Source organism: Ixodes scapularis, unplaced genomic scaffold (assembly GCF_016920785.2).
Source record: "Ixodes scapularis isolate PalLabHiFi unplaced genomic scaffold, ASM1692078v2 PGA_scaffold10__122_contigs__length_95168666, whole genome shotgun sequence".
In the NCBI taxonomy this organism is placed as follows: Eukaryota; Metazoa; Arthropoda; class Arachnida; order Ixodida; family Ixodidae; genus Ixodes; species Ixodes scapularis.
Window position 1 is genome coordinate 5,000,617 of NW_024609836.1, and position 18,542 is coordinate 5,019,158.

At 45.0% G+C, this 18,542-nt stretch overlaps 1 protein-coding gene across 1 annotated transcript in view; it reads right to left on the reverse strand.

The window, feature by feature from the left end:
- Positions 1-2,420: 2,420 nt before the first annotated feature.
- Positions 2,421-18,542, reverse strand: part of LOC8042284 (CKLF-like MARVEL transmembrane domain-containing protein 8) — a 36,412-nt gene continuing 20,290 nt past the window's right edge. The window contains exons 3-5 of the mRNA XM_029980077.4: positions 7,097-7,285; positions 5,249-5,359; positions 2,421-4,007 (exon numbers count right to left, since the gene is read on the reverse strand). Of these exons, the coding sequence (XP_029835937.1) occupies positions 3,879-4,007; positions 5,249-5,359; positions 7,097-7,285 (429 nt within the window). The 3' untranslated portion in view covers positions 2,421-3,878. The remainder of the gene's footprint in view (positions 4,008-5,248; positions 5,360-7,096; positions 7,286-18,542) is intronic.

Sequence of the window (18,542 nt, forward strand, 5' to 3'; positions counted from 1 at the left end):
AGCAATTTAGCTAGTGCACTACGACCGCTAGCCTGGGGTCGGTGCACCACCCAGTTGTGATGTTCCGATGCTCATTCAGATCGAAACAGGCAGGGATGGGGATTAAACCCACGATCTCTGGGTTCCGCGGCGTGAGCTTTCGCTCCACGTGCTCCGAGCTGATGTACGCTATCTCACTCGGTCCCCGATGCCCTTGCTTAAGTCGCACTTTTTACTACAATGCTTTGTACTTATCTGAAGAAGAAGAGGATTCTAAGAGAACGGTGAAAATTGTGACCGAGAGGGGACTCGGCAACAACAACAGCGAAATAAAATGGGGTTTCGAGAGCAGGCCATGTCTTCTATCAACATATTTACATAAAAGTCTTCAAATTGCGACAACACCTTCTACGCAACTTATTGTTATTTGTTATGTTTGAGGTGTCGCTTTATAAAACGGAAGACAGCTATACAATACGCAATCTGAAAAAAAAATACACAAATAAAAGATATAAAGCACATTTTTCGTTGAAGTAGAACCTTCAATCCTCAATGTAGATTACAGATGTTTGGTCAAGTACGTCTTGCAGTTCAATACGCAATTATTTGCCTTATCAGTACTATATATCCTTTTTTTTAATTCTTTAGGACAGCTTTTTTCGTTGTTGTTTTCTGTGTGCGTGTGTGTGTGTGTGTCAGGGGGAGGGGTTGTATTCGGGTGTTCCATGCCACCCTCTCCGTTACCATGTGTTGGTCCCAACCCATTTTCTAAACCCCTTATTTTCTTAAACCTTCGCTAGTATGTCTGCTCACCCTATAATTAATTCACGTGAAAATGAGAGACCTGGCCTTATTCAATGTAAGCCGGGTGGCGTCTGAATTTAATCTTCGTTCCATCCGAGGCATTCGACTTTATACACGTGGTCAAATTCAGGCCTCTCGGGTAGTCTCCGTCGGCCGTTGAAATTGTCGAAGGCGCTGTTCTTAATTTCGCAAATATAGCAACAGCTTAAAATTTTCTGAGGTAAAATTCGGAACTGAAATATACCAACAGTTTTTAGGTCACGCCGCCGCGGTGGCGCTGTTGTCGGCGTGGCGCATGCGCAAACGCTCCACTTGGCGCGAGCCTGGTTAATGGCGAAGCGCACTGGCCACGCCTGGCGTGCGCAAACACGGACCCATTTGGAAGCAGCCTGGGGGTCTTTCCAGAGAAATCCAGCCCGCTACGTGCAATTGCCAATTTTTTCATTACACTTTTAGAGCACTCACATCGATTCATGATAACTACACTATAAATAATGCCGTCAGACTTGTATGTACTTCAACTACTCCTACTCACTTCACTGAAATAAATTACTTTTCTGAGTAGTGTAGTAACTTAGAATTGCATTTTTATTTCGGTAATTAGTAACTTACTCCCGAAGAGGAGCTGCGGGATCAGTGCCGAAGACGCATTTTTTGTATTCCGAAGGTCAAGAAGACTTGACGCATTTGAAACAAACGGCTCGTCCCTGGTCTCCCCAACCTGGGAACTCTCGCCCACTACAGAAGGTGTACACACTGCATCCTCACTCTAACGAGGCAACAAAATGCAGCATTCGCTCTGAAGCTCATCTGGTGCTTTCGTAGTTTGGGCTGTACTTGAAGAGTCGCGTACTAAAGGGCAACAAAAAGATATCTCTTTGCCGTTGCCTTTCCTCCCAAAACTCAAAATATACAGGTCTTCCAAGATTCCAAGATTTTTCGAGAAACCTTAGGCAATACCCCCAAAGTATTTACATGAAAAATAATAAACATCCAGAGCTTGGAAGTATTTTTAGTACATGGTACTTCGACGGCATGTGAACTTCTTTTGTTGTTGCATCTTGGCGATTCATAAGCAGGAAGGAGCTTAGTATTACTTTAGTAATAATTTCGCTCACGAATCAAAACATATGTACCTTGTCGTTACCATAAAAGAAATATCTTCAAAAGTATTTCGCTACTTTTTCGCGGTAGTTAGTAGTTTATTAGGTCCCTTTTTATTTGGATAATTTCTCCTCTGCTCAAATTACTTTTGAGGCCAATACTTAATAACTTGCCTTAATTAGATTTTTATTAAGTTGTACATATCTGATTACCATTTCTTTTTTTAAGTACAGTACAGATTTCCGCATGTTACTTTAGGATTCATTTCTCAAAGGTCCCGAAGATGGAGAAAAAATGGGATATGGACGGTTTGCATGTCTTTGTCTGATATAAAGTTTTGTCCGAAATGAAGAGCGGTGATTTTAACATGAGCACATTGTGTACTTTAGTGGCGCTGTTAGCTTTGGAGCCCCTGTGGTCTTTAAGATACAGAACACCACGAGGACATAATACGGCTACGGCCGTATTTCGGTACTTTCAAGCAAGACTGTTTTCCGTCCTTTCTCAAAATGCAGTGAAATGAACGATCCAAATGAATGAACGATCTTTATTGAAGTCGCTGCGTGTCGTATTTGCCTAAACTTGTAGTCGGGGATCGTAGTTTAGATTTACACTACCTCTTTTTTTCTTCCCACGGCCAATGCATTTTAGGCACTACCATCGGTACCAAAACCTTCCAATATGTCGGAAATATGATCATTAACAAGTACACTAGATGGCGCTTTTGTGTGCACGCGGTGATGTCCATACGAAGATGTGGCCTATGGTTGGACGTGGTATCTGGTTGAGTTCATAACGCCTCGTAGGTAGTCGCTCGGGAATCGGAGCTGTCGGCTTCCGGATGTGGTACTGGGTCTCCCAACATGGAAGCCAAGGCTAGGCTTGGGTAACTCACTGCTCTGGATGTTATACACTTTTGCCAAACCTGAGGTTCAACTGGGTCGCTCAACTTTCGACTTTTGGGCAAAATTTGACAATGATCAACTCCTTAGACAGTGTTCCAACATTTAGACACAAATTTCAAATAGTTGTAAAAAAATGCATGCAGAATTTGGTTTTCAGTTTTAGTAAATTATTTTTAGGAGTGTGCGAATAGTGGTTGGAATTTAATAGCGCAGTGCCATCTATATCTAATAAACAGAAGCTTCGACACACCATATCTAGGCTGCAACACCCCATACCCATTCCAAGTGGAGCGTAAGTCCTCCATACCAAAGAACGCTCAGGGTATGACCGAACTGAGTACGTCATTGGAAGTTGGGAACATCACAAGAAGCGTAAAAACACACATATCGCTTCCGACCAACTCATTTGCAAGCAGTGTCGGCAAGGACCCCCAATGATAACCCATCTACTTTGGTCCTGTCCGGCTCTAGGGAGCCATTTGCAACAACCATAAACCACCGAGAGTCAAAAATCTTCAAACCTTGCTGTACCCCGCGAACAATACTAAAAACAAAATGCTCGCGTTGCGGGCCTTTGCCAAGGAGGCCCAACTCGTCAGCAAAACCTGACGATAGAAAACGGCCACCCGCACACCAATTAGCCAGAGAGCCATCCTGATTCAATAAATTCAGTGGTTCACTCATCTTCGACGCTGTGAAAATAATCTGTTTTCCTGGCTTTCCCTAACACAGTGAATGCTATGAATGACGAATGACGCTGCGCTTTCGATTTGAACAACTTTTCGCGCACCCCTAGTAAATACTATTGCTTATACAATATAAAAGCAAACGTGTAATATTTTAACGATTGCATTGGTTTCTTAATGGTTAACAAACTGCCCGATACACATTGTACTGTCCACAAGCTAGGTGGCGTCGGGTCGTTTTCAATTTCAGCGGATGCGCATAATCGTCGAACCTTTCTTGAACTTTTCTCGAAACTTGGCGTTTCAATGTTCGTAAGAGTAGACCCTAGTCGGACCCATGTAGGTTCGCGTCCCCCTGCGATGTTATACGCTGCCCACTGGAACGTCAGTCCGGTGAAGTTCACTTGGACACCGGGACGACGGAGCGCAGACCAGGCGGGGGCGCCGTCGGTAACCGCTCCTCTTGGAACATCTTGTACGAGAAGTAGGACGACACCACGAAGCACATCATAGAGAACATGCCGAACACCTGCACCAACAACAATAGCGTCAGATCGGGTTCTCTTTATGAGACCGGGATCGCACTCTGGGAGCAGCAAAAAAAAAAAACATTTTTGTGCTTTATCAATAGCAAGAAAGGCCCGCGCACGACGTCATCGTATAGTGGATCCCCGACCCGGTGGCGAACACTCTCAACTGAAAACGCCGGAATGCGTCTACCATCGAGAAACGGCGGACATCGTGACTTGGGGTCACTGGGGCTAGCGTCGCCTTCGTTGTGATGAGCTACAAGATTCGATGGCTGCAATGCAGACGCAAGGTAGCGTGAGAAAAGAGCAAACCCTGTCTTCTAGGCGGCTATAATCAACGGAAGTATATTAGCACATTTTCTTGACTAAGACGCTACTTCCACGATCAAAACCCCGCTACTCCCCCCACGGCCAGCGTCTCTTCGTTCGACGCACCACCGTTTTGGGGGACGGCTACCATGGTAACTGCAGTGTCCTCTATGGAATCTATATGCTTTTGAAGCGTCTAAACGGCGTTCCATCGTGCTCTATGGAACGCACAGACGCTGCAAGCGACGGTAGGTGGATTGAAGCGAGTAACAGCCCTTTGTGCTAGCTCTACAACTGAGCTAACCTATAGTTTGCTTCACCTTAATTCCAGACGTAGCCGACTCTACCAGGTGATGGGACAAATCGAGAATGTCAAAAGCGCACCATCAGGGTGAAGGTCATGCTTCTGTACGTTTTTATTCTTTGTCGGTGATTCACGAATTTGCAATATTAAAGACTGTTCGACTTTCAAGAGACCACTTGACAAGCATCCCCTTGTCGATATTAAACAACCATTTTTTTCCCGAACAAGAGTTATCGGTGGCGATTGTGGTCTGAGATTTTATAGTTTTAAACAAAAGCCTAAGCTACAACTTAAATACACCTTGCAAGTTCGAATGCTGTTTCATCGTTGAATTCCATAAAGTAACAGAAAAAGCAGTTTTGTTTCAAGTACAATTTTGAACAAGTTCGAATGCTGTTTCGTCGTTGAATTCCATAAAGTAACAGAAAAAGCAGTTTTGTTTCAAGTACAATTTTGAACGGATGCTCACCTCATATTTTTGTCTCGCGCATGCCTCCACCACGGGATGCTAATTTAAAATGTTTACTGTAATATATATATATATTTTTATGGCGCTTCCATATCTGCTTTGGGGGACCCGAGTGATTTTGTGAGTCGCGTCGTGTGCCAAGAGATGAAGCGACTTACGCCGGCCACCTTTGTGCTCGCATTGTCGTCCGGGTCCGGGCAGTAGGCGGTAAACTCCAGCAGGCAGACGATCAGGTAGAACAGTGCGATGAAACTGTCGCTCACTAGAAGCTGCAGCAAAAAAGAAACGAATACAGGATTTGCTTCCAAGAATACAGGAGCAAGACTTCCACCGCATGCCATGGTGGAGTCGACATGCGTGGTTACTTCCCCGCCAAAGCACTCGCGAGCACTGACTTGGCGAGTCGCCAAGAGTCGGTCAAGCAATGTCCTCATTGACAAACAAAAAAGGTCGTCCCCTACTATCCTAGCAAAGACAGCGGTCACACAAGGTGTGTTGCGGCACCGAGCTAGATGAGATGAGAGCGCCACTGTTTCTGATGCAGCGGCGACTCTGGGACCGGGTCATAGTGTAAAGGAGAAGGTGAAAAAGTCCCGCCGTGCTACGTTTTCCTTGTGGACGATAGAGTATAGAAGCGAAAGAGAGACAAATATCGCTTGGCGGTAGAGCGGCAGCCCATGCTTTATCGAGTCATGTGATTCGCGGGAGTAACTCAAATCTACTCGAGCAAGACTTGGACCGAAGCGAATGTTACGTAGTCAAACGGGCATATGTGAAAAAGCCGTAAGAAACCCGCTGGGGTTTGTGTTCATGCCCGGAGACAGGCGCGGATCCCATATATGGCAGCACGTTTGCGGCAGCGCTCGTGCTGAGACTCGAGATTGGAAGCACGAGGCTGGTACTCAAGGAATGAAGAGTTCCGGTCGAACGCTGATGTCCGCCAAAGAAGTTCGAAGAAGCGGTTGGGCTCCAGCCATAGAAAACATTGTAGGGGGAGGAGGTTTCTCCTATCCGGTTGCAGATAAGGCTTCAATAAAAGTCCCCTAGCGTAGAGAACTGAGCGTTTCGCGATTGATTTAGGCGGATTATGAGAGGCATGCACAACCATTGTGCTGGAATTTATTACAAGTTCTGTTTAACTTAGGACATGGTTGATTAAAGTTGTTGATTTGAAAAAAAAAAATATTACTCACAATGTAGCATTTTTTAAACTGCGTTTTTGCTATGCAATAATGTTACGAAACATTGCAGAAAATTGCAGACAACAAAAATTAACCTGCAACAAACGCCGAATTAAATAAAATATTAAATATAAGAAAACGGTCAACCCTAAATCTGTCATTAAATTAAACTAAAAATATTCCCACAATTTTAATAAAATTAAGCTGCGAAAATTGACCCGGAAATCTAGGTATAATATATAGTGCACGAATTAAAATTACCACGATTCCTGTATTTTGTTTTAGAGCAAATAAATATATGACCCGTAGAAATACTAGAGGCATTTGGCGGAGCTATGTCTTATAATTGGCCGTCATGAGAGCAAAAGGAAAATAATTATTAAAGCTCATTCGAAGTGTTTCACATTATTTAAAATGGACGTGTGGGGAGGAAAACCGGTAACAGAAATGTATAATGATTATTTTTATTAATATTTGTGTTCAATCAAGAGCCACACTAGTTCTTCAAGATTGAGGTTGCGCGACCGGAGCTTGTTATCTGATGCAGAAGGCTGACACTCGAATCTTATGGCCAATAGACATTCTGCAAAACGTGAAGCGTCATCCGCGGCGCCGAGAGAAATACCGGGAATTTAAGGTGCACAACCTGTTGTAGCAGGCGACAGAGACGACCTCAGAGGCACAGGCGAGCGGCCGAAGGCAGGCGAGCAACTGCGCTGCCCTCGCTTTTTTATTCACGTGTTGGGAGGAAACTGGCACGACCTGGTGGCCGGACTGTGCAACAGAGGCAAGTGTGTTCCGTTTGAGTTGTTTGCGACTACTCACAGAGAGCGAGAGGTTGAAGCAGCGAGCGAGTGCCTCCTGCGCTCGAAGCACGAAGACCATGACGACGAAAAACGCGAAGATGAAAGAGGTGATGACCACGAACAGGCTGAGCTCGTAGCGGTGGATGTAGGCCAGGTAGCAGTCGCCACCCATGGACTCCACCGACACCAGGCCACAAAGTCCCAGAATCTGCGCCGTCCGTCGAACGTTTCACCTCGGCAACGTTGTGCCCGAAAAAAAAAAATAGGTAAAACATGAAAGGCTTTCCCTTTAGGATTTAATACTTTAAAACAGCGTTCGCCCTTTTAAAGCTTTGGGCATCAAAACTCATAAACCTCAGTGGTTGTTTCAAGGGTTCTAAGGATTTTGCATGACTTGCTTTCTTCAATATTTCGTGGTAATTCTCTCAACGAGCACATGATTTAATTTTTGAGGTTGTAATTTCGGCTAATCATTGCAGGAAACTCTGATTTCAACAATCGTTTTACCACTGAAGACCTTACATAGTTGTTAACTTTTTTTATATTTTTGTCACCGCCGCCCCGCTGAGGCAATTGTAGGAGTGGGGAATAAACCTTGTGAATACACAAAAACAAAATCGAACAATGTACAAGAATACACGCCACAAGAAACGATCTATGGTAGACACATTTTCATGCCAAGGTAGTAAATATAAATTTCCTGGTATTGATTTTCGAATTTCAATGGTTCAAGAAAACAAACAGTATTTGTGCATGGGAGAAATGATTAGGTGGGAGATATGCCCAATGACAGAAAACATCTGGTAATGAAAATGCACCGCAGTGTTAGGCATTCGGTGTTACTACGGGTGGAAAGAGGTCAAATGTTTGCAGCAGAGGTACTGGAAGAAGGTGAAACATTTATGTCATACCGGCGGATAGGTTGAACGTATCGCTCTCTTTTGGATAGATTGTACCTTTTTTAAATCAAATTGTGAGTATTGATGCCAAAGGATGGAGCCTTACCCTTACAAAAACCAACAATGAGTTTCAATTGAGCTTCTAATGTGTGTTATAGAGTAAAATAAACTCAAAAGAAATTCAACGTTATATGAGTTTTATTATTACAAAACTAATATTTATTATTTTGAATTTACTCATTATACATTCAATTGAGTGTTATCATTACCCACGCAATATCTCTTCTTTTGAATTCACTCATTACAAATTCAGGTGAAGTTTATCGTTACCCAATCAATAGAAATTATTTTGAGTTTACTCATTACACATTGAAATGAGTGTTATCACTAAGAACACAATATTCATTATCTTGAGTTTCCTCATTACAAATTGCAGCTAGTTCCATCGTTACCGACATAATATCCATTCTTTTGAGTTTACTCATTACAAATTCCAACTTTTATCGTTACCCAGTCAATATTCATTCTTTTTGAGTTTATAAATGTACTCATTACACATGCAAATGAGTATTATCATTAGGAATGAAATATTCGTTATTTTGAGTTTATCTATACACACTCAAGTGAGTTCTACCACAAGGCACCACAATTTACGCTCAGCTTATGTAAGGTGAGCGTAAATTCAAAATAATCTCCACAAAAAAAAAAAAAAGTAAACAAGAATCTACCCGAAACGAATAGCGCGTCAGTGCTAGTTCTGATTTACACATTTATTTCCTGTCCTTATGATAATAACTGTATTCACTCTGTTTTTCTAGTGAGTTTCTAAGGACATATTTACGGCGCCCCTTTATCGCGATTTGGTCATTTTTGGTTTCGGTATTCTAACTTTTACTGGTTTCGGTTTCGCATTGTAAGGATCGCGTCTTCGACGCCCCATCGGCAGCGACGTCAGTTCTTAGTTGTTTTTTTCTTTTTCCGGCATAGTTTTGCGACCGTTGCGTTTCTCGTGCGTTGGTCAGATGTGTGTTGCGGGATGGAAATGCCTTTAGACATGGAAATGTGCTAATTTAATCAAGTTTGTCTATCTGTGAAGTTTTCTCTTGTGATGATAATGTTCAAGAAGAGCGCGGAAGACCGACGACGCGACAGAACGGGCAACTCAACGCAGTTGGTAAGCATGCTTCTTGGTTTGCATTCAACGCGTTAAAGAAAAGTGAAAATTAGGGAGTTTTAGAATAATCTCGTGGCTGCTGTGCATGCGCAGACTCAAAACAAGCATTCGGACTCCAGCTTTGGGGTCCGTTATTGCTCAAAAATAGCGTGGGTCCCGCAAAAGGCGGCGCCCACGACATCTCCGTTCATTGTGTCTTCGACGCCGTCGCCCGCTCGGGAACTGCGTGAGTCGCACTCGGCGACCACGGTCGGTATGGTCGAAGCGTATTGAAAACGCCACGGATCGCTGGATTTGCAGCCCAAAGCTATGGAAGCGCGTGTACTTACGGTCGCGGCAGACGTGTAAACATGCCTGAGTAGTGGATCGTCTGGGCTTCGTAGGTACAACAGAGCAGCTTGGCAGTGACAAAAACAAAACATGCGGCCTTGGGTATAAAACAACTATAAAAATGTTACTCTGGACGAAAAACTTGTTCAGTTTTCCAGATATAACGTTCTAACTTCCAAATAAAAGCTGTTACGATATCTTGGTGGCGTTTTAAGCGCGAGATGCTTGTGTTTTGGGGGTCCCCGGCAGAGAAAAACTAAAACTCTTCGCCGCAATCCTCGCTATTTTGTCGTCCGTAACGCGCGGTAAAGTAGCTCCCGGTATTCTAAAACTTGGAATTCGGTGGATCCTTGGAATTCGGTTCGTGCAGAGCCAATATTCATTTGCAGTCAAAATGGTTAAAGAGCTAGGATAGCCATCTTTTGTTTTGAAGTTGGAAGTGGACTGGATTGTACTGTTAGGACAAACTTCGGTCCCCTGACTTTCTAGAATTGAACTGGGTTTACATTTATCGGTTAGAACTTTTGATAAAGCAGTTGCTCCTTTTCGCCTTTTTTTTTATCTCTTTCATTTTGCAATTGTGATGTGATCGATCCAAGGGCCGCAGTTATTCCCAAAAAGCAGCAGCAGTGTGTTCCCAGCTTGCGTCCCTTCGATTCATTTCAAGGCATGCCACGAAATGAATGCCCCATGTTCATACACCGTTGGAATTGGGACTGACTTCAAAATGCAGTTCGACACAGTGTTTAAGCGGTATAAGACGTGTGTTGAATGACCTATGCGGTTGTCACAGGTTCGTGGTTGGTCAACACGAAACGCTCCCCCCAAGTCCCACTTCCTTCTCGTTTTCCTCTTCCCATTGGTTTGAAGCTCGGCCAGCATTATACTGTTTCATACTTAGCGTGCAGCGCTGTCAAAGCTACTGGCGCGAGTGTGTGGCTTCATCTAGGGTTTTGTTTGCGCGAGAAGGGCGTGCAAATAATCAACGAGATCAAGCCCCACGCTCGCGCCACTAGCTTTGACAGCGTTGCACCCAAGTATGAAAGGGAGTATAGTCTCATCCGAGCTCATGCCTTTGGCGCTCAGGGAAACATGTGCGAGGATTGCAATTGAACTCCCCCCCCCCCCCCCCCCCCCCTCCCTCAAACCACCCCTAAACAGAAGAAAGTGACAAAAAAGACGAAATTTGTGACCGCGGTGTTCGAGAGAAACTGACAACTTTTAATTACCCTGCCTGAAACTTTGCCAACATTTCAGTGTGGTTGCAGCTGTGAGGGTGAGGTGGATCCAATATGAAAACTGGACACTGAAGCGGCGCCTTGAGGATGCCGAAAATAATTATAAGTTAGAAATTAACCCACTAGTATACTTCCTAAATATTTGAGCCGGGTTTCAATGAAAATTTTTTATCCCAGTTAATTTGTCACAAAGTTTCAGGCATAATATTTTGAAAAGAATGAAACTGCAGATGTTCCAAACTGGCTGAGGTAAAGCAACTTGCAGGACACCAAGGTTTAAACTGAACATAATTTTGTGTACCGTCCACAAACATTGAAGTCTTATGAGTTAGTTTCTTCAATGTTTGAACTTTCAGCGTGCCAACTGGGTAGTGTGCAATTGTTTTTTTTTTTTTTTTTTTTTTATATAGCGCAAGCAATATCTTAATCCTGGCGGCAGGAAGTTTCGGCTAGCAGTTGACATGGTTGGACAACGGTGTGCATGCTTGCTTTCTCCGAAGCGGCCAATGAAGCGAAATAACAGCATGCGGTGATTATCCATTGATCTAATTTTTGGTTGTTTGTTTCAGACTACATGTGCTCCCAGTACAAGGGAGTGGCCCTCCCGGCGCTGACGACCAGCATGTCGTCTTTGCTGTGCTGTCGAGGGAAATTTAAAGGGTAAATATTATAGCTGCAGTTTTTTTCTATTCTGTCCCTGCTACACTTCGTGCGAATTTCTCTGCGTGCTTGGTTTTTTTGTTTTCATGGTGCTGTAAACGTTTGTTATAGTCCGTTGCAACTATAGAAAACACTTAATATTTTAACACCCTTATTGGTGTAAATGGCTTGTCCTATGGGGAGCACCCTTATTCGTGTAACAAAACACCCTAGGAAAGGGGTGTGATTCTTAGCACCCTAATAGCGAGTTCGTTTCACAGGCACTGGCACCGTTCGAGTTCTCTCCAAGAATGCATCGCACTCGCAGAGTGTTGCACGGAAAACTCGCCTCAAACGAACTTGCCCAATGCACCAAGTGCAGAAGACTGATGCTGCCGCCATCTATGTTGCAGAAAAGGTACCGACCTCAAACCGAAACTAGCGCCTTTCTGTTCGGAGGGATGGGTGGGATTCGTGGGAATGCGAGTGCAGTCACTACCAACGTTTATCTACAAACGTTGAACGCTGCAACCTGTAGTTTATAGTTGCGATGACTTCAAGCGGCTAGGCTGCCGTAGAGATAATTACAGAAGGCGTAAATTTCCGCAACCAGCTGTCTACAAAGCAGCATGGTTGTGATTTTTCAATTCTTATAACCGTTTACACTGAAGAAAACTGATGATGCTGTCCGAGCAGAAGCTTGATCCGTTTGAGCATGGTATTATGCGTGAACCACTGAAAGGGTACGGCTTAAAACTAGTCTGTTGGAATATCCAGCAAAACTTTTGGTGAGACTTTCGATTTCGATCGTCATTACAGGGTTCAGATATTAGCCTTGGTGAGGACGTCGAGAACGAGAGCTTCCTCGAACAAAATACGACGGGGCAAGTTAGGTGACGTAGGTAAATGTTAAACATGACGATGTTGCCCAAGTCTCGGGTAAAGTGTAGCTTTCTTTGATGCTTACTGGACAGTCAGAGGTTTCTGCTGGAGGAGTTTAGTCGACAAATGTTCAATTTTTCCCCCACACAGGGATGTTGATAAACATTTCGGGGGCCGCTGATGCGTTTGTTCTGAGCATTTCTTGACACACTGGTATATTTCAGCACCTGTACGGCAACAGAGCGACTTAAAACCTGCAAATAAAGCACGAGTTGTTAATTGCTTCCTTCATGAAATAGCAAACACTCACAATTCAAGCTCGCGTTTGATTCCGTTGCCCGCGGGAGGCGATTTCTATCAGAAAATCTACTTTTTTTCCTTTCCGTTCCGCGACACATCGTAGCAGACGAACCCTCGTCGTCTGCTCTTGCTCCTCGCCGGCTCGACCGGAGCGAGGCATGACGGGATTGCATTTTGGCGCACTCCCGATTTTCTCGGTGCAGCGAGTGCATGCACGCGTGGGGTGCCGCCGCTGAAACGAACTCGGAAAGTGCAACCACTCGTGGAGTGCCTGCCGAAACGAACTCGCTTTACGCCGCGAGTGGGCACCCGTGGACACGAGTGCCGTGAAACGAACTCGCTATAAGAAAGGGGTGTGATTTTCTCGCACCCTAAAAGGTGGCATGATTTTTCTAACACTCTTAATCATGGGTGTAATATCAAACGCCCTAAAAATGGGTGTGACTTTCTAACACCCTATAAATGGGTGTTACTTTCTAACACCCCCACTTCCCCCCGGTAACGTCTAACTCTCAAAAAATTTTGGGGAGAACCCTGCTTTCGACATTTATTCTTGTTAGCACTGGTGACGTAAACAAAACTCGACAGGCTTGCAAAGACGGAACGACGGGTAGTTACTTGGGACGCAAGCGGCAGTTCATGTTTTTAAGCATGCTTGCAAAGTACTTACAAATAAGAGAGCGATCTCATGTAATCCGTGATAGATGCATAATCCAATTCGGGCAGCACAGAACAATGCGCAAACACAATGCCGGGGATGAAGACGGCAGTCTCGTGTCTGCCCATGAGCAGCTCTTTGTCGAAATTTGTGCAACAAACACAGCACAATAATTCAATAGACTCCGACGAAATAGATGGCCAATAGATGAAAAAGTTGGCATAGATGTATTCCGGCCGTTCACGACGAAAAACCACGGTCGCGAAATGGAACTCGTCAGGACCTGCTTGCACGATAAAAGAGGAGAACTCTGACTGACGCTTTTTGGAAACCGGATTTACCTGGTCCCTACAACTCACCATAAACTGGCAAGCGGCGAAGGTTATGACCCCTGTGAGCTCATCAGCGCGTTAGAGCGAGTCGCGTTACAAATTTTCGTCCAAGCGTTTTTGTCCTACGGAGAGCGGTCACGTGTTTCGCTCCACCCCTCTGATTCGCTAGAAGCGGCCTTCGCACTCGCTCACAGCCACACGGACACAAAAGAAAGTGAGGAGGCTTATCAGAAGAAGAGGTCAAAGGGGGGTGGACAAAGCTGCTAATCTCCCTCTGCTGCCTCCTGGGCTGCACAGAGAGGGTCGCCTTGTGTGTGGGACCTTGAAGCTGTTGTTGTTCGAGCTGCGGTTCCCTTTCGAAAAGTGTGGAGCCGGGGAGTGGCTTATGCTGTCTGGGTAGAACTCGTTGATCGTTGTCTTGTTTATGCGTTTGGATTCCTTCTTTCCCTTTCCTTTTTTTCTTCGTGTGTTTGGAAGTGTATTTATTGGTTCAGTCAGGTGAGTTTGTGCTACCCGAAATAAGGGCGCCACTGTTTGTTCCAAGCTTCAGCGCAGTTGAAAAAAAAAAATAATAAAAAGATTAAGCAAAACGAAATTTGCTCGCTTTTTGGCCGAGAAAGACTTCTCGGGCTAAAAGCAAACAGATTACGTTTTGGCTAATCTTTTTTTTTTTTTTTTTTAACGTCGTATTTTAGGCGGTAAAGAAATAGAAATACCTCTCCGGCATATCGTATTCACGCAGGATACTCTCAACACTCAACTAAAAACGGCGTCGCGTACGTTATGTCAGGATATCGTTGGCGCGATTCATCCCATTCGTTAAATATTGGCTAAACCAAAATTGTGTGGGCACAATCTTTTCGAATAGATTCAATATCGGCGATATACGGTGTGTTGCCTAGGCTGTATGTTTACAGGTCTTCGGTCACCCTTTGCGAGCGGAGGTGATTTTTTAAATCGAACTGCTAAAACTGATGCACGCGCGACACGTAATTTTCGGCTCCTGTCGGACGGAGAGTTCGATCGGAGTTGCAAAAAACATTCTCTAGCCCTTCCTAATCATACGCGCCTTTGTGTGGCGATTTATTATATTCGATGTTTGTACCGCCGTCCATCAGCAACCGTTTCACCAAAGCAATAAACATTAACGGTAATGAAATCATGGGTGTAATCGACAGTATCAACATTACACCCCTCTCACACCGTGTGAATGAAAAGTGTGTGGACGTCCATTAACCACTTGACCGGTGACGGAAGCATAGAGCATTGCTCATTGTCATTTGCGCCGGGTTTTCGGGCAGAAACCGGGGGGAATAAATGGCCTCTCCTCTGGCGTGAAGAAAAATGGCGTCCATGACAAAGATATTGACCGAACAGAGGGAGAAGCGGATTTGTGCAAGATTACTGTGATGCGCATTCTTGCACGTTCTCGTTGATGTCCTAAAGTTTTGACGGGACGCGGACCGATGCATCGCTACATAATTCCAAGCAATTCGAGCTACGTCTTGATATTGCACAAAGTATAAAATCCACCGCTTAAAGCACATATTAGATAAAAATTCGAACTTGCTAATGCAGGTGACTTTTTTTTTTCCCGACTCATTTCTTAGTTAGCTCCAGGGTGTAAGATAGACAGGTGGGGAAACGAGAGCCAAATGAGCGGCCGGATTGTGTCCCCCTTGGTTTTCTCTTTTTCTGTGGCGCCATCTATGTGGAGCACCGCAAACTCTCACTCCGGATGGGCGACCGGCTAAACTGACGGAGATGGTTTCTCGTGCATTTTCAATGGAGGACTGTCGTGCTCTCGGTTTATTTTGCGCACTCTTCCATAGAGTTCCACGCAAATCTGATTCCGATTTTTTTCCTCTCGCCGCAGCGCCATCTGTCGCAAATCGGGGGTACCCGCAAGCAGACGAGTACACAATCCGGTCACGGCGCTGCGGTATGCTTCTTTGGGCCGTTTCGCCACCTGTCTATCTTACACCCTGGTTAGCTCCTCGATTTGGGGCACATGCTGCTATACCTCGATGACGATAAATCGATCGTCATCGAAGTATAGCAGCATGTGCCCCATGATCACACCCTTTCTACATGTTATGAACGGGGGGTGTTGCGACGAGTGCGTGCACCCTCTAACACAATTTCCTGAACATATTTCAAACTATGGGTGTGATAGGGGTCCAAGAGGGGTGTGAGCAGGGTGTAAGCCTTCTCGTACACCCCTGCTACACCCACCAATACTCAAAATCGTGTTTAAAAGGGTGTAAGAAGGGTGTTAGTTAAAAAAATACCCTTCAAACACGATTTTGGGTGTTAAAATATTTACTTTGTTGCGAAAGCATTGCAACACATTGAATGCGAAAGCATTGCCATTCCTAACGACACTTACTTCTTTTTTTCCTCTATTGTTAGGAATGGCAATGCTTCGCATTCCATCCACGTAGGGATACCCAAGTGCCCCTCTAATATTTGTATTACGTTGCATCATACGGTGTCACACATCATGGTATGTCATGTCGTCACGTGAAGTGTGATGTCATCGAACCGAGGACATAATTTTATGACCATCTTTCGGGCACATCAACGCCGACGCCGTCTTTTGCCGTAATGGGAGGAGCTTCTTTTTGAGGGGAGAGTAATGCCGCATTCCGAAGCGGCTGAGATAGCACAGCAGCTAGCATGTCCGGCTCTCACACAGCAGCACCGGGTTCGAATCTCAGCCGTGGAAGCACATTTTATTCTTTCTTTTATTCATCTGTTAACATTTGGTACCACTCGGTTAACGCCGCCGGACGCCGAATTTCTTCCTCCATGGATATATAATGCTTTCGCATTAAAAAGGCACATCCAGTCAGGAATGTGCCTTTTCGTGTGGTAGATTCACACAGCTGCCCACCACTTCGAAAGTCACAACTGAAGTACGCGGGGGCAGTAGTGATCACCAAATCAGATTCACGCCATTCATATAGGTGAAGGATCCATTTAGGTGCACTGAAGATTTGTGTGTCATTTTCTTTTGTTGATTCATTGGCGCGTCTCGCCGTTGATCGCAGTCCTGTACCTCGTTAGCTCTAACCGGCAGGATGGACAGCTCGGCAGACTCGTCAGCTGAATCCTCCGTGCGTAGTTTAGCGTTGTCCTTATGCTGCTTCAAGTATATAGGGATGCATGTGAACAGTGCGCAAAACACGTGTCTCTTGCCCACGCTTCTAACTTCACTGCTGGTCGCGGTGAAATAGCCAAGTGACGTGCGGCCATGTTTGCCCTAAGAAGTTTGTAAGACACTTTGGATGATGTCGTAATATTCCGTTGTAAGTCACACAAAATTTGCGACAATTATGTTTTGTTAATACGGATTTCTTCTTGGGTTTTGTTATACGCAATTTTTTATTGTAAATTTTTTTTTAAAATTCGGTTTCTGATGTTTCGATCCTCCCAATAATTTAAACTTTGTGTTTTGCATCGATTGTGAAAGCTGCAGTTGACATACACCCATTCGGAGCATGGCTTTATGATCCGCATAGCACCCTATTACCGTTTCCTTCCTGTTCATTGTGATTAAAAATACTTCTTCAAGATAGTAAACAAACACACACAAAAAAATACACACGGACAAGAAGTGGACATAGAACACTGGCGCCAGTGTTTACCACCACTTAAATTCCATGTGTTCTTTGCGGCGCTTCTCTACGATCGTGAACGAATTGGCCCGAATCGCCATATTAATTCTTCGAGATCCTTATAAGTCATAGCTTCTCTATGTTCAAATTTGGTAAACTTCATAAGCGACAACATCGGCTTGCTTGTCTTTGGTAGACCTGGTCAAAAGCCAAAATAAACGAGTGCAATGCGGCGGCACAAACAGTGAGCGATTGATTCTCGCAGACTAGGGGCAAAATATACTTTTGCACCATGGTGCCCCTGACAATGTTATTAGTACCACTCGTTAAACTATCAAGGTAGTGTGTAAATTAAGTGCCTGGGTGAGCGAAAATGTAGGAATTTTAAATGTGACTTTCCGCATTTAAAGCTGGTTCACACATACAGCGCAGCGCTAACTCAGCCCTGTTAAAGGAGCTGTGCAACAACTTCGAGGCTTTGCTTAAATAATTGTGGAAGTTGATGCCTGACACTTCTGAAGTGAACTACAGAAAACAGTTTTTGCCTAGATATCCTAGTTTTTTCTGTTTTCCTAATGAAAAAGATCCAGGTTTTTGCCGCCTCTCAACTCGTACGTCGTCTTCCGGGTCACGTGCGCAGTGACGTTGATGGGGTGGGCACGGGGTTTTGGAAAAGTTTTCTCTTTAGAGCCATCAGTGAGCAGCGAGAACTTGGGTGCCTACATGTTTCTGCCGCTCCGCTGTTTAGGGTGGCGACAACGTTCGTGATACCTGTTGCCGACAAACCAGTGTTGCCTACCTCGTTACCATGGCAGCCTCCGCTGTTTCGTCGACCATTTTGTCACACTCGCCAGTCGTGCGCTCGCGCTACTCCGCTAATCCTCGTTAGGGCTAGGGAGCACCCACCGCTCTCGTTCCGACGGCGAGGTTTCGGCGTGCGGTGCCGGTCTGTTGCGTTTCATTTTGTCGAGGGGACTCACGTTTCGATAAACGCAACGCATACTTCCTGCTCGCAACTTCAAAGTATGAAACACCCGAATAATGAGAGCGACAGCCACGACGACCGCCATCCCGCTGAGCCTCCGACTCGTCCGACTCTTCTTATGAACGGAAACGGAAGCGGCCTCACAGTGTTGCCGGTGTGTCGAAACTACGAAAACTCAACGTTGTGTACGTTTAGCCAAATAAGAAGTGGGTCAAAATGGCGATGGGAGAGGATCTGGGAAAGGGTAACAAGAAGTTGGCGCCACCCTAAAGCGCAGCGGAAACATTTAGGTACCCTACGAGAACTCATCCGCTCGCTACCGCGCGACCACGTGCTGACGGGCGCCGCGCGAACAATGTGGTGTTGAAAGTCTCATCCGGGTCTCGCCATATCCGTTCGGCCCCCTCC